Source organism: Trichoderma asperellum, chromosome 1 (genome assembly GCF_020647865.1).
Source record: "Trichoderma asperellum chromosome 1, complete sequence".
NCBI lineage: Eukaryota > Fungi > Ascomycota > Sordariomycetes > Hypocreales > Hypocreaceae > Trichoderma > Trichoderma asperellum.
The window spans coordinates 5,781,172-5,796,997 of NC_089415.1; the positions used below are offsets into that span (position 1 = coordinate 5,781,172).

At 51.5% G+C, this 15,826-nt stretch overlaps 6 protein-coding genes across 6 annotated transcripts; 4 read left to right on the top strand and 2 right to left on the bottom strand.

Annotated features, from left to right (window-relative positions):
- Positions 1–1,327: 1,327 nt before the first annotated feature.
- Positions 1,328–1,873, top strand: TrAFT101_001795 (uncharacterized protein; the record flags this gene model as incomplete). Its single annotated transcript, XM_066126423.1, has 1 exon — positions 1,328–1,873. The coding sequence occupies exon 1, from the start codon at positions 1,562–1,564 to the stop codon at positions 1,871–1,873; it is 312 nt and encodes a 103-aa protein (XP_065982524.1). The 5' UTR covers positions 1,328–1,561.
- A 2,020-nt stretch (positions 1,874–3,893) lies between these two features.
- TrAFT101_001796 (uncharacterized protein) lies at positions 3,894–6,427 on the top strand (the record flags this gene model as incomplete). The annotated part of the gene is made up of 2 exons (XM_066126424.1): positions 3,894–3,956; positions 6,122–6,427. The coding sequence occupies 2 exons, from the start codon at positions 3,894–3,896 to the stop codon at positions 6,425–6,427; spliced, it is 369 nt and encodes a 122-aa protein (XP_065982525.1).
- A 253-nt stretch (positions 6,428–6,680) lies between these two features.
- TrAFT101_001797 (uncharacterized protein) lies at positions 6,681–8,489 on the top strand (the record flags this gene model as incomplete). The annotated part of the gene is made up of 1 exon (XM_024905191.2): positions 6,681–8,489. One exon carries the CDS (start codon positions 6,681–6,683, stop codon positions 8,487–8,489), a length of 1,809 nt encoding a protein of 602 aa, XP_024762924.2.
- A 1,490-nt stretch (positions 8,490–9,979) lies between these two features.
- Positions 9,980–10,752, bottom strand: TrAFT101_001798 (uncharacterized protein; the record flags this gene model as incomplete). The annotated part of the gene is made up of 3 exons (XM_024903617.1): positions 9,980–10,167; positions 10,244–10,594; positions 10,677–10,752. 3 exons carry the CDS (start codon positions 10,750–10,752, stop codon positions 9,980–9,982), a joined length of 615 nt encoding a protein of 204 aa, XP_024762925.1.
- A 1,245-nt stretch (positions 10,753–11,997) lies between these two features.
- TrAFT101_001799 (uncharacterized protein) lies at positions 11,998–14,254 on the top strand. Its single transcript, XM_024899704.2, has 3 exons — positions 11,998–12,425; positions 12,501–12,841; positions 12,919–14,254. Exons 1-3 carry the CDS (start codon positions 12,268–12,270, stop codon positions 13,941–13,943), a joined length of 1,524 nt encoding a protein of 507 aa, XP_024762926.1. The 5' UTR covers positions 11,998–12,267; the 3' UTR covers positions 13,944–14,254.
- Positions 14,255–14,555: 301 nt separating this feature from the next.
- Positions 14,556–15,181, bottom strand: TrAFT101_001800 (uncharacterized protein; the record flags this gene model as incomplete). Its single annotated transcript, XM_024899645.2, has 3 exons — positions 14,556–14,659; positions 14,765–15,070; positions 15,145–15,181. The coding sequence occupies 3 exons, from the start codon at positions 15,179–15,181 to the stop codon at positions 14,556–14,558; spliced, it is 447 nt and encodes a 148-aa protein (XP_024762927.1).
- Between the last annotated feature and the right edge of the window lie 645 nt (positions 15,182–15,826).

A 15,826-nucleotide genomic window follows, 5' to 3' on the forward strand; every position in this document is an offset into this window, starting at 1 on the left:
GTGGTAACGAAACTTCCAAGACGGGATATTGGTCGGATTCTGCTTCTCTGCGAGCTGGCTATAGGGTGGGATTGACAAATCGAGAGGTGAGAGGTGACATGTTTCAGAGTTTCATATATATACATTGCACAAGCTACGGCCGTTGCATATACGATGATAGTGGCCACTGAAGTGGGCCAAGCCGTGATACCTGGCATTATACTGGTACATGCACATTGTGAAAGACTGTGTGATGAGCAGGGGATTGTAACACTGGTACGGCATAAAGGCACACACAATGTGCAATGTTGCAGTAGTGACATGTTTTAGGTGATGTGGAAGTCCGAGCCCATGGTGCACGGTATGAACTACAAACGTCTGAGACAAACTCGACAGCTTTTTTTTTTTTTTTTTTTTTGTGAATTAGACCATGTACTCTGTTTTTTTGTCTCTCTCTTCTCCTTGCGGGCAGTAAGCAATCAGAGTGTCAATAATACGGAGAGAGCGAAGGAGCAGCGGCATGCAAGACTAGCTGATTGCGTTTGCTGAGGCGAGCAGTATTCTAGAATAGGTGCCATTATGATTGGGGTTGATGCTGAGAATGGAATTACAGGTGTACGCACAGCAGGGGCTTGCTCAATACATGGGCCTATTAATGCACGGAATAAATGAAAATAGCAACATCCTTGATAATGTAGCACGTATTACTGGGTCTTCTTCTTCTTCTTCTTATTCCATATCCTTCTTTTTGCGCTTATAGATACAGGAATAGAAACAAGGGTTTCCCGGGGTGAGAAAAACGGATTGGGGGATTTTGACAAAGCTACCAAGGCATGCAAATACATACATGCATGCATGTATGAAGACGCAGGGATTGATAAACGCACGAGGATTGATGAAATTAAAGATATTCGGTGAACCGAGGAGAAGGATGCGCGGGTTCGGAGAACTAACCTTATTCTTACATAACTTTCAAAGCCCTTATGCAGGAAGAATGGGAAAAAGAAAGAGAATGGCGAGTTTCTCTACGGGCTGATGATAGCACTTGAGTCCTTTCGGGATTTTATGAAATTACAACAGTAAGCCAAGCCATACATGCGGCCCAATGCCATACACTGGATGTGGTAAATGCTACTACCTAGTATGTACTACTGCTGCTGCTGTTGGTGGTACCTATCTACTTGGGTACACGTGTAAGTGGCATGCAAGGTTCTCATCATCCTCTCTGACAGCAAGTGGCAAGCAAGGATGACAATGAATGCCTTGCATGGGTTCGTGCTCTGGCAATGGGCATTGCCGGCAGAGACTAGCTTCTTTTTTCCTTTTCCTTCTTTTATTCTAAGCAGATCACGGGCACATTGGAATGGAAAAGCCCTGAAAATCACCGCTTCAATGGGGTCAGGAGACGGCGAGGGAGAGACATTGTCTTCAGGGACAAACAACTTTGTCTGGTGTTTCAAACCCGAGCAAAGAGACAGAGACTAGTAGAAACCCCATTCCCCTCGGGCTTCTTCTGGGGGGACGGGATCGGGATCGTCGGAAGGGGGCCAGCTGGTGGCACAGCGTCTCCATTCAGATAATCATGGGAGTTGAAAAAGGGACAGAGAGTTACGAGGCAAGAGAGAATGAGATGCTGGTCTGTGGAATGGAGGGGCGGTGGAAAGACCAGGGCTGGGGTTCGCGCTCGAGCCAGCAGCTGACGCGTAGAGTGTTTAATCAGACCCGAGAAGAGAGAGAGAAAACTTCTCCGTCTTCCACGTTTCTCTTTCAGCTGGTCTTTTATCGATTGCGTAAAGACTTTGGCCCTTCCAACGCCAAGCGTCAATGCCAGAGGATGCTGCGGAGTATTAGTCGATGGCTAGAAACAAATAGCAGAGCCAGTAGTCGGCAATAGCTGGCGGTAGTCCGCCATGCTTCGCCTAGCGTGTTTGATGTAAATTACTGCCAGCGCAGCACAGCACTAGGAGCCGTATGTGGTACGATCTTGGCGATGGTGCGAAAAGGCAAAACTCAAGAGACGAGAGAGAGATCGAGAAACTGGAGGCATCGGGCACACGTCTTCAGGACGCTGTTGACTAGTCGGCAGAGCAAGTGGTGCCTCGTAAACAAGGGGAAATTGCCTGTGACGCCTGGGCTGCGTCATGGACAGCAGATCGCCGCCGACCATTGCCCCAACCGGGTCGTCTCCTTCATGCGCTTCCTCTCCAGCTTCAGCCCTTTGCGTCGTCTCCAGCTGCCGCTTCGGTCCTAAGCCTGTGCAAGTGCTATCGCGATAGAGGCGCTCTGGATGCGAGTTCTCGGAGGCTAAAGAGCAGCGGGCGGCACTAGTGGCCGGTGGACGGGCCGTGATTGGACGGACACGCGACAAAAGTAAACAGGGGGGCCAGACGCGTCTTGGGTTCGGTATGACGCGTTTTTTTAGCGACCATCCCACTTTGCTGGACTTATAAGCCCGAGTAAGACTCACCACAACTGAGTGAACGAGTGAGTGAGAGCAGAGCGAGCGTGAGTGAGTTGAGGGCGGCGGCCCAAGATGTCATGCATTCTCGTTGGGCTGCAGTGGAACCGCCATGTCTCTTGTCGATTCCTGGGCGCGTCCAATCAGCGGCGCTGCTGTGCCGGCTCGCCCCTCTGCATCCCTCTCTATCGCCGGCTTGTCTTCAGATAATGCCCTTCACATGCCGTGCTGGCCGGGGTACGTATCCCAAGCAGGCGAATCAGGGACAGGGTTGCGATCGAATTCGCGGAGAGCCTATCACTACGTATCACCGGGCCCCGTTTGCGGCCTCCGTCCGGCGGGTGCTGTGGATGAATTGAAGAGCCAATTGCCCTCGAGAGCGGCCATCAGCTGAGAGGGCTACGCGTTGTTGTACTCCATAATTCAAGTCGCGTAGACTGTCAGATGGTGGTCATCTGAGTTTCTGTATACTTGGTAGGTATCCGTATGCAATCAGTGCAAGTGGCAGAAATGGCAATGGCTTGACATGGGTTGAGGCTGTTTATAGAAACAGCCAGGATGAGAAAAGAAAGATGAGATAAAAAATGGAGAGTGTGAGCTGTGCATGCGTGGGGGAGAGCTTTCGTGAAGATAATGGAGGGGGGGAAGAGTCTATTCGCCGTATGGAGGGGTCAATATTGGAGGGGAGAAGAGGGACGAAAGGGAACAAGAGTCAGAAGGGCAGCAGAAACACGAGAAACTGGGCCAGGGCAGGATAGAGTTTGCGGTTGAAACGCAGCAGAATCGACAGCGGTACCTGCTTCTCGGCAAACTCTCTTTAAGCTCGCCGCTGTGGCTTGGACGAACGATTTGAGACATCTGACGGATTGCACGCCAAAGGGACGAAGAAGAAAACTCTGTCCCGAGCGTTATACGTAAATGGAGTATCCGGGCTGATAATTTAGCCATGCAGTGAAGACGATGACGGATGGTCGATGGCTTAGGAAGAGGCTAAAAGTGTTTAGTCGAGAAAGAAGAGCAACGACAGCTGAACCGTGATTAGGATGCTCGGGATGTCCGTTCCTTATTCTTCCGGGGAGGGCCCTGGCATCCAGAATAGTGGTGTAGTAGCGGTATTAGGATCCATATCAATACTACTACATACTTACTACTATGGCTAGCACATGCTTTGTACGACTCGATCGCCATACGGCAGTAGTCGGTATTATTGGACTAGATTAGCTGGAGCTGCCCGTTGATACTAGTTTGGTAAGTATGCGCCACGGTGATATTCACTTACATAGGTACATAGGTAGGTACTTTATAGCTTTATAGTAGCACCACTACTAGTAGGTACCTAAGTTAGTATATGCCACCCATCTCCGAATTGGCGATGGGTGTGTGTGGTGGGATTATCGCAAAGTCCATTCTGCCATTTTCCGATAGATTCAGTATTTACATCGTATATACCTACTCCATGCTGCTGCCTTATGACTATGCATACTCGGCCGCGGGCGGGAAATCAATGCAGCAGTGCTCCGTAAAATTGGATCAGACAGCTCGACTCTCGCCAATTGCTGCGCTCAACGCCCGCGCATGCTTGCATGCAACATGCAGGCCAATGCCCAGTAGAATGGCTTGCTTTCTTGTTTATCGATGCAGGTGGGATTCGTGATGCGACAGATGGCCTCGGACAGGTCGCATGGCAACCGCAATGGTTGTCGTGATGGCGACGGCCATGGCGAATAATAAGAGGCGCTGGACGCATGGATGCATTCAAAAGGGACTTGATGCTCTCATCTTGCGTCCATCTCTTGCGCCCTATCCCATCTCTCAAGTGCCGTCTCCGAGTCTCTCGCACGCCGGACGAGACGCAAACCGCTCACACCCTCACGCCCGCATATCTCGCAACCTTGCCTGGCTATCCATCCATCCACATCCACTTACACATACCATACCATACACGATACACACGTACATAGGTACACTGCACAAACCATAGGTACCTACCTACTACTGTAGCACCTCCATGTACGTACTACTACTGCTGCTATTACTTGCTGCGGCCTTGTATGCCTGGTGTTCTATCTGGCCAGACGATGCTGCTTGCATCGCACCACATCGCATACACGACATGGTATCGCATGGCATGGCATCGCATCGCCCAAATCTACCGGCACTTTACTTACATGCTTCTGGCGCATGTAATGCAGCCGTCACTTACAGGCTCCCTGCTCCGCTCTGGCACAGCCCTAGTCGATTCGAGACAGCACCATCGATCGATCGTCGAGCCACGCAGAAGGCGCTGCTGCACGTAAAAGACAAGCCCAAGCGTCGAAAAGAGCCGTTGCATTCTGCATTGCATTCCCCAAGACACGCCCCCTTTGGTTCGCCTGTTCGCACACAAGAGAGAGAGAGAGAGAGAGAGGAAAAAAAAAGTATCTCTTGGTCTTAGGTCTGGCCTGTTGCCGAGAACGCGCGACACGCCCTCGAGTCCAGCCCGTTCCGTGTGAAGGAGGGGCTCTTCAACCACTAATACGGCGACCACTGCCACCCTCACGTTTGTAGACACTGACCAGCGCCGGTACCTGTCTTGTACCTACTCCTGTCTTGTACCGGCCCTGCCCTTGCAGCACCTCTCTCGCAGTCTCTCCTGCTGCACGACTTGCACCGCCCTGCAGCTGTAACTACCTGCCAACTACCCAAGGCACGACCCGCTGCGACTCATCGCGCCATTCAACTGCAGAAAACCACATCTGCCTCTCCAGCTGCGCGGCGCTGCCTCACCTCCCATCACCGAAGCCATCCACGGGTACAGGCTGCCGCTGGCCACTTGGGGCTTGGCGCGCTCTGCTAGTTCCGGGCTGGAGAAGCAAGATTTCTGCACTCCAACTCCCTGCCCCGGTCGCTCGTGTCAGCCTAGACGGCTCTGCAGCCAATCCGCGGCGCGGCGCATCCCTGACGCGCTGGGCTTTGCACCGCCAGGGATCCCCCCTGGTCGCCGATCCACTCGGGCCTGTTCCAAGGACCCAAAGGTTTGTGCTGTGCTGTGCTGGCGCCGCTGCCCTTGGGCTTGTGCTTGTCTTTGTTCTCCCTTCCAGCGATACTGGTGAGTGCATGCATTCCCTATTACAGCGCCCGTCTCCCCTCGTCTGGCTCGTCTTTCCTTTCCATCTCTTCCATCCCACCTCTAATTGCGCCTCTCTGACAGCTGCCCGCTCTTGCGCTGCCTTTCTGAGCCGGTTCCCCGCGCCCAGAAGAATAAACACACGAATCCGACCCAACGCGACGCTCATCCTGATTTCGCACCTGCTCACTCACCCGCCGCTTCTTCCGAGCTGAAGAATCGAAAGTCTCTAGAATTCTCATAAATTTCGTCTGCGGGTCCGAATCGGCTCGCCCGTCCAGCATCCCATTGACAGCCGAAAAAGCACAAAAAGGCACCAGTAAAAGCCCCGTCAGGGCCGTGACTCCCCCCGAGCCTTCCTTGTATCTGCCGCCCCACCGCGCCTGCGAGTGACGGTGACCTCAGCGAGGTGAGCACAAAATCTCCCGTGGTTGAATCTCTCCTCCTGTTCCTCTGCGTCGTCGGCTTTCCTTTAATTGCCCTCAGCCCTTCCGGAGCCTTGCGATGCGTCCATGCCCTTCGCCGCAAACGGCGTCGCGTCCTTTTCCCTTGTAGCCTCGGCTGACTAGCGCGCCTAGACGCTTCACGGCGATTCACGCACAACTTACTCCACAGCTAAAGAGCCTCACGTCGAGGCACTTGCACCGGCCGCAATGGCCCAGCCGACGCGTTTTTACGCCTCTTCCAGGCCACTGGACGTTTTCAATGACGATGCATTCTTCGACAACGAAGCTCCCATGACCAGCCACGCTCCCATGCCAAATCCCACCAAGCCCATGCGCCGTCCCTGGGCAATTCAACTCCCAATGTCATTCTTGAACCAGCAGTCTCTCACAGCTCCAAATTTTCACCTTACAAGGCCAAGACCCCGAGGGCGCCGCTGAAGCCGTCGCACGGCCTCAACAAATTCAACGGCATATCCATGGCTCCTCCTACAGACAAGACGCCAGTGACCGATTCACTACAGAAGAAGCCCCAGTTGTCCAACTTTAAGACGGGTTTACAAAAGCCCCAGCTCACCGATCCCAATGCCTTTTTCGAGAAAGAAAACGTCCATCCTCAAATCTTCCCAGGACCGCCTACTATCGACCTCTCTGTAGAGCAGTACTTCCAGAACCCCCCGGGAAAAAGGGACTCATGGAGGCCGCGCCCATCAAGGAATCTCGAGTCACAAAGAAACCCAAGGCTGATGAGCAGTCGTCGCTACCACCTCACGACTCATTCCCCCCCATCACCGACGACGGCACGAAACCGCCTCACAGCTACGCTCAACTCATTGGAATGGCCATTCTCCGCTCTTCAAAACGCCGCCTCACGCTTGCTCAGATCTACAAATGGATCAGCGATAACTACTCGTTTTACAACCCCAATGACGCCGGATGGCAGAATAGCATTCGACATAACCTGAGCCTTCACAAGAACTTTATCAAGATCGAACGACCAAAGGACGACCCTGGCAAGGGAAACTACTGGGGCATTGAACCCGGCACTGAATTCCAGTTCCTCAAGGAAAAGCCGACTCGGAAATCTGTCCCGACTGGAGAGAACCTCCCTGTCATGTCCACCCGCCTCGAACCATCTCGACCAACGCCAGCACTAATGCCCGAGCCCTCGCTTCCACCTCCGGCCCCAATGCATCACCAGCATCATCACCAGCACGTCAACGGCCTTCCTCCTCTTCCGACGTCTCAGGCAACCTTGTCATTGCCTCTGGAGCCGTCATCAGATGCTACCATTCTCGTATCGGACAATGCGCCTGCTGATGACCTGGCCGACAAGGGTCCTGACAACGAACTACCACTGGAATCATCCTTCTTCTCACCCCTACCTGCTGCTTTGCATTCCACCCCACCCGTGCCCCGGGCAGAGCGACGGAATGGCACACCGCCTCCCATGAACCGCAATCCTGCCTCATCCGCTACTCGAACTCATAAGCGCAAATTCGCATCCATGGATGACAGTGGCTACATCTCCTCCCTAGAATCATCTGCCATGCGACCGAATGCGGCCAGGTCAGCTTTCTTTACATCTGAACCTGATCGACGTCGCATCAAACGTGGTCGCGCCGAGGAGGAGATTGCACGACTACGAGGATCATCACCTTTCAGCCCGACCAAGAGCCGGCCATTCTCCAGCTATGGACTTAACTCATCATCGCCTTTCCGACAGTCTAGCGACAATCAGATGCCCCCTCCTTTAACCCCTGTCGTTAAAAAGGTCAAGGCCATTATCCAAGCACCACCTTCAGTTTCTCCCAACACCAACCTACGCATTCACCGCGCCAAAGTTCGCCACATGCTGCAGTCTCCTTTGCGGAGAGTGGCCAACCTTACCAACGACGACAGCTTACCTTGGAGCCCCGCTTTTCGCCTAGACGACAACATCTTTAGCTTTGATACGCCCAATGCCAGCAATCTGCCCGATTTCGACATCTTCCAAGATCTGCCAGTGGATGATGAGAATGTGTTTGACAGCCTCGGCCCAGCAGATACTGGTTCACCCGTTAAACGATCTGTTAAGCGCGCTCGCCTTGATCGGTCTATTTCCTCGTCAGCCATCGGAGAGATGTCAGCTTCTAAGAAGCTTCTCGCATCAGCGCCTCTGCTCAAAGCTCCTGATACGCCATCTCAATTTCTGGAAACACCGAGCAAGGTCTTTGAGGGCCTAAGCTCTCCCTCCAAGCTCTTTCAAGAATCGCCCATCAGGGGTGCTTCACCAAGCAAATTTGCTTCCTTGCTTGAGCTCCCAGGTGATGGCGACTGGCCATCTCTTCACATGGATCCTAATGACTTTGCTCCGGGCGCCGGTTCTGATGGGTCAGATTTTACTGGTCTTGATATCCTTCAAGGTTTCGAGAGAATTGGATCAGGCTCACAGCAGCCATCTAAAGGCGTTAACAAGAGTGCAAAACCTGCACTCGGTCGAAGCTTTTCAACAACATTCTAAAAAAAGGGGGGGCTTACAACCAAAATTTGGCGCTTACGAAGGGGAGAATGATTACGATACCTTTTTTTTTATGACATAATGAAGACAGAAGAAGAAACGCCACAAAATAAGAACGACCAACTGTTCTTTTCCTTCTTGCATGTCTACCTTATTTTATATCATGAGCAAAGCTTCTTCCACACGACTACAACGATGATTACTGGTGTTTTGACGCAGAGCGAGGTTGAATTTTAGATACGACGGGGTTCGCAATTCTGCGTGCAAAATCCCACCCCCCCTTTGGGCTTCACGGCTTGCTTCTTACGGGTAACGATGATTCTGAGTACATAGTATACCATTCTTTCTTTTCTTGTTCACTCTCCTTATTTTTTGCGGCATTGGAATACGACTACAGCTGATTCCAGGACATGGAATTGCTTGGCTTAGCTGGTATGGCTTGAACTTGGGACTTGGTTTATTGCAAAAGGGTTTGAGGTCTTGTTTATTTTTTTCCCCTTATTTTTTTTATTCCCTTTTTGATCGACTCTACTTCTTCTACATCTTGTTTCTTCCTTTCTTTCTTCTTTTTCTTATCGGACTATGGGTTGGAAGCATGGAGTCTGGATTTCACAGCATGTCGCGTACGCGCGTATGTAACCTAAGGGAAACTGGGTATCAAAGGGAGGTTTTTGTTGAGAGACCTTGACTGGCTCGTGTTTGTATTTTTTTTTTTTTGTTTTAGTCTATCTTATTTGTTTTACTTTATTCTCTTATGGAACAGGGTTAGGACCGGATTGTCAACTTCTGGGATTTCTTCTGCCTTTACATGATAAGCTGTGTTGTCTACTCTTTAGTCTGCCTCGTTAACTTCTTTTCAACTTCTTTTGCTTTTGGTAAACGAAAAGGATTGGCTTTCTGTAGCAACTTCAATTCAGCTATTTGCTTCAACTTTGATGATTTGCACCAGCTCTGTGGTGGTGTGATAGCATTTGTAGAGCTACCTGGGTAATTATGAGTAAGGGCTACCTGTCGTAGGGTATCCAGAGGCCTCTAATCGAAAGCCACGTTAGCCAGCTTGGGAAAGCTTGCTCTGTATACTTTCAATCTCATGGGCGTGAATATGTGTGTGCTGGTTGTGCGAGCGCGTGTGAGCTAGGGGGTATCTATTACCTTCGTCATACCGTAATTAAATAAATTCAAAATCCATTTCATCTCCCATCCAGGTACCCCAAAACGCCCATGTAGAACGCCTATATACAGTTTCGTCTCCTTGAGAACGAAGGCCCTCTATCGGGCGCACACGCCGGTTTCCCCTCCCTCCAAGTCTATTAGGTTAAACCTTTATTCAGTCATTGTTATCGTAGTTGTTGGATTTTAATTTGAGCTATCGCCAAGGAGCGATGATAGATTGAAGTCGTAAATGTCGTTGCGTTTGCGTTGGCGGATAAATAAATGAATGAGCGATAGGAAGCGGCGACTCCAGTCTGGTATAAAGAAAATGAAGCCAGATTTCAGTACATTCGTATACGAGAGAGCCAACTCGTTTCCTTAGACTCGACGTTGATCTTGTAGGGAAAGGGATTGCCGCCTTGGGCTGTGATGGGCGGGATATGGTCTCTGTGGGTGTTGACGAAGGTGACAATTTTCATGGCGGTGGTGAAGAGGGTCTGCTCCATGGCTCTACGAACTTTTGCTCGTTCTACCGTTTTAAAAAGTTAGTGTCAGCTGTTATAGATGTAGTTGGAGCTTAATCCAAATGAGCATCATATTCATACCATTTTCAGTTCTCGGTTCGGCAACAGTCACTTTGATCGTCCAAGTCTCCCAGCAGACCTCCTCCACTCCCAGTGACGGCCACGGCTTGCGTCTTTTCTGGTCGAAGAACTGGACGGTGATTTGGCCTCTTCCTCCGCTACCGGCGCCGTTTATTCTGTCTCCCTTTGTTGGTGCGCCCGAGTTGGACAATCGATCTGCGTCGAGTTGGCGATCTAGTGCGGAGACGCGCTGCTCGATCATAGTCTGGAGTTCATCGTCATTGACGTAGGGCAGAGTGACATCCAGCACTTCATGCGTTTGCGGGGTGAGAGAGGGGAAGAATCGGTTGAAGAAGATGGTATGTAGTATGCCTGTGGGTTTTGCGCAAATCCTGTCAGCCTGGGGAGATTGATGATTATTTGATGCGACGCTTTGCAAGAACCAATTAGTTACCTTTAACGACGTCGCGGACAGATCGAGGATCCGTGAAGACGTCCAATATGAATTCCGGGGGCTTCTGCGAATCCATTTCTTCTTTTCCAGAGGAAGGCAAAGGCAGCCGTTGCTGGGTTACTTTGTCGCTGGTTCAAAAAAAAGGAAGGCCGAAAAGGGAAAGTAGTAAAATTTTTCCCTTTGTCTCTCGATTTCGCTCACTTGCGCGCTTCTTTTTGTATAAGATGTTCAATTATATATCACCACCAGTGGAAAGCGTCGATGAAGAAGAAATGGATTGGCCAGTGTTATCTAGTCTGTTCTGCGAAGAGGCGCATTGCTGATGTTTAAGCCACGGTCTCGGGGTCTTGTTTGAGTCAAAAAACAAGGTTGAGAGTCGTCAGCAGGAGCGCGAGTCACCAGACCAGATCTCGAGGCTTTAGCGACGCGAGGCGGTGGTTTCTGTTGGAGATTGGGGATCCCGACGGGACCGTGGCGCCTAGAAGCGGATAGACAAGGAGGCCGTCTCGTTGAGCGCAGCTGGTGCAGGGAGCGACGCAAAAGGGAGGAGGCGAATAATTGTCAGATGCGACAGGAGTGAAGAAGCTCAGATAAAATTGTGCCGCAAATATGCAGGCTGGGATGCTGGAAGCGAATTGAAGCGAGGGGGTGGGGGATGGCAGGAGAGGGGCAAGAAATACAGCGTGGATCGACCAGTAACGTCACCGGCTTTGGCACTCAGGATGCTTATTTACTGGGCTGGTTGCGGCAACGATAAGCGATAAGGCAGAGCGCTGAAGGAGGTCTCTTTGGCGCTGTGCAGCGCAGTGCACTCCATACCGTAGTAGGTACCTACCTTGGCAGCACGCAACGACTGTCAGGCCATGTATCGTGTTGAGCATGATGCTGCCTGCCAGCAATCTCTATGAAGCCCTGAACAATATAGCAGCTAATTTTCGATTGTTCCCCGCGACAATGGCCACAGTCCATTTGATCATATGACATCGATCTGTCCGTCCACAGCGTCTCTGTACGAAGTAATACATTCTGTATATGCCAAATCGATGCCCCCAAGTTATTAGAGATTACCCGCGCCTAAGCATGTGCCACAGCTTAGCAGGGCGCTATAGCAGGCATGGAATCGTGGCAGCGCCTTGCGAGCATTAGCGGTTTAGTGCATGCATGCCTGTGCAGTCCACCGGGAAAAGGCACTAGCAGCCGTAGGCTTAGTAACGAGTACTCGCCATATACAGGCAACCTTGCGCCGCTCACGGCTTGCGCAGCCGTACTCGCCGCGTACTCCCTCTCTTGTACCTACATCTCAGCCGAAAGAAGGCCAATTAGCGGCCCTGCTCCTGCAACCGAGGCATCCCGGGAAACGCTGAGCTCCCAAGTTTCCATCTCGAAACATCCACCATCGCGACTTGACAACCGAGTTTGCCGTCTTGCGTGCTTGCGAGCTTCGTGCGACGTGCCATTCCCTGCCGTGCTCGCATCCCAGAGCCTGCTTTCGCCGTCTCCTCTCTCTGCCCAGCATTCGACTGAACACATGTGTTTGCATTGCCAATCCATGACCTCCTAACACGACCCGACCTGTGCAGCGCTGCCCAACATGCTCTCTTCAGCCCGGCGCTGGGTGCGTCGCAACCGGACACCAATTGCCATCGGCGTTGGTGTTCTTGGTGCTGGCTATGCCGTGACGCAGTATGTGATGGCCAAGATCAACGATGCGCGCGAGCGGATGAGCAGCGATCGCATCGCCAAAGAAAAGTAAGTCGGCTTTGCTTGTCCGAGAAGGCGATTGCCTGGCTCTACGTGGCTAACGCGGCATTATCAACTCTCCAGCCTTCGCCGTCGATTCGAGCAGAACCAGGAAGACTGTACTTATACCGTCCTGGCTCTCCTGCCTACCGCCACAGGCAACGTGATTACGGCTTTGAATACGGAGCAGATCACGTACGAGATTCAGCAGATCAAGAGCTCGGCGAGGAGCCTAAAGGGCATCCAGACAACAAGCCCGCCCAGTATTGCCGATACCACTCTCACCGAAGATGATAGCAAGAGCACTATCAGCGTGCCGGTTGATGTCGGGATGCCCTTTACTTCAGATGGTACCCAGCAAGAGCTGGCTCCTCCCAGGCCGCGAAAGACCAAGAGGCAGCTTTGGGATGACTTAACCATCAGCGGTACGCAATCTCCTCTATTTTTGCCTCATGCATACGTAGGAAGAGGAAGAGAAAACTGACGGTGCTTGGAAATACAGCCATTACGAGATCATTCACCCTAATTTACACGCTCGCCCTCCTCACCATGCTGACAAGAGTTCAACTGAACCTTCTCGGCCGGCGCAGCTACTTATCCAGTGTTGTTGCTCTCGCTACTGGGAGCCAACAGGCCACCATCAGCCTTGAGAACAATGACGACGACAGTCCCAACCCGCATGGTAGTGATTTCGACACAAATCGCAAGTATCTAACCTTCAGCTGGTGGTTGCTGAACAAGGGGTGGGTGGACGTCATGCACCGCGTAGAAAGCTCTGTGCGGACAGTCTTTGGCAGTCTCAGCCCTCGAGATCTAGTTACCTTCGACAGGGTCTCTCAACTGACTGCAGAGGTGAGAAAGTTGATTGAAGGCTCTAGCTCTAATAACAATAAGGGCTCGGATTGGCTTTCTTTCCTCCTACCTCCCAAGGATAAAGAGGATGAGGTTCTCCGTCAGTCTGGCGTCTTAGATGATGCTGGCTTATCTCCCGAGGATGGCGCCCAACCATCTCCTGCCGCTCTAAGACGTTTGCTTGACGAGACTGCTGATCTAATCGAATCACCAGCCTTTTCACACGTCTTGACACTGGTTCTCAACTCAGGCTTCTCACTGCTGGTGGACAAGAAGCTAGCCACTGAGGCTTTCGAGTTCTCTTTGGACGAGGCTCCCACCACGGTAGCAACGACAACCAGCCTCAAGCGCACTAGAGCTATTCTGTTGCCCAAGATCTTATCTGTCCTAACCCGACAAGCTCACGTCATCGGCAACGGCAATACGCCCAATGAGTACCTCCAGGAAATGGAGACGGTGCGCGATCTCGAGGCTTTCTCTGCTGTCGTATACTCCAGCAACTGGGAGAATGAGATGAAGGACGAGGGACTCATGGAGAGTGCCGTATATGTCAAGTCTGAAGACACCCAGTCTCAGTCAACTCAGGTCGGTAGCAGTGTTATCATTGTTGAGCCTCAAGCTAGTAGCTTGGAGGGTGCATGGGAGAGAGCGACGGCAGGAGAGAAGAAATCTTGAAGCAGAAGAAACATTTATCCACAATATGCATATTTGTATAGTAAAGAGTAAAGATTTGATGCATTCTACAGGCTTGTTTCACTTTTGGAAAGGCAGGGCAGACGGGTATAAAGATTTAATGGCTTTTTGTTTCTTTTTGTTCTTTACTTTTTTTTTTCTTCCTCTCTCTTTCTCTTGGATAGTACTATGATGTTGGCGGACTAGCAGACAGCATATAACGATATATCCTACATTCTCCTCGGCGCTCAGAGGTTCATTTCAGCGCTTGATCTTCTCTAAACGTTGCCTCTCGTGTAAACTTGTCTCATAGATCCCATGGCCTCATTACAAATTGGTCTATCCCGGTGCCACAGCTCGTAGATCCAATATCCGAGCTGCCAGTGGGGGCTGCTGAATGGCCCATCCCCACAAATGCCTCGTCGGTTTGAATATCTTCTTGCAGCTAGAATCCGTAGAGTCCTTAGCCCTAGGAGATGGCCGTGGGACGAGTCAGGGTTATGAGAGCGTCCATGAGCGTCAGGCAGACGCCGTCATTGCTGTTGCCGGTAATTCCTTGTTTCCACTTTTGTATATCTCATTCGACTCGTAAAATCGTCACAGTGATTCGTAAGTTCACATCATGCCCCTTATGAACTGATCCAGCCCTCGCTCAAAGAGTTCGTTTTTTATGCCGGCGCCTCCCTTGTGTTCGACTGGTGCAAGCGGGTTCTTGACCACTATTGTTTTTTTTTGCACATTAGCCGCTTCGTTCTCCATCACGAGGGGGTAATCGCTTCCTAGCTTTTAAAAAAAGGGTTCGAAAAGGGGATATGACCACATACCATATTCTACCCATAGGTTGATATAAATCTGATGCAGCACATTCCGCATGCTTGCCGACGCGGTATCCGTTATCATGACAAAGCGAAGGTTGGCGGGCGTCTCGTAGAAATGAAGCTTGTACTGGCCCGTTCGGTAGCTGATGAAGGCATCGTCGTCGCCGCCGAGCTTGCGAGCCATGTTGCGGAGGGAAAAGACGGTTCCGAAGACGAGCTTGGCGTCATCAGAGCCAGCAGATATGGCGGGCGCGGGGGAGGCCCCGGCGGCTTGTGTCGGCGGTGTCCATGATTTGACGTAGACGCATTCAGCTGGAGGGAAGCAAATCAGATCAGATGTTCGCGTGCGTCGCAGGGAGGGGAGGAGATGCGAGGGAGTGACCTACTGTGGCGGTCGAAGATGTAGAACGTGTAGACGGCCATTGTGAGCAGCTTGCGCGTGCGGCGTGGATCGGGCTCGGATGGTGGCCGCGACTCGGTAGGGGCGTCCAGATGCTGCACGCGACAGATCAATGAGCTGGCTTCAAGAAGAGACGCTGTCGTCGTCACAGGACGAGCGAGCTCCAACAGGTACGATTGGTTGCGAGACGTGGTGTTTGTCGATCAAGGGGCGCCTCGGTTATCTAATCCAGCGACAGGCTGACCTGGAGCTAGCAGGCGCCCCCCCGCGGGTTGGCGGGGCATGATGGCCTGTAGGAGCCCACTATAAAGGGCTGCTAATAGTGGGCAGAGAGCTTCATGTTGTCATTACCCGAATACCTACTTTGCACTGACTGACTTGTGAAATAATTTCAGTAGTAAGAAATAAAAGAGGTTGGGATGAAATAAAAGCCAAAACAGGACTTCTATCAAGATGTCAAGTATTACAGTAGTCCGCTAGCACAGCTCGGGATTCGCTGATGATGGACCTAAAGGATTGGGCAGAGCCAACTACCTACTTATTCGTAATGAGTCTCCTGAATATCTACAGCCTAGTGTAAAAGGGTCATATGGAATCTGTAAATAGCACTATTCTAGCCAATCAAGATCGTGAATCTCCGGCACTCTCTGTATTGGATACATGCCAAC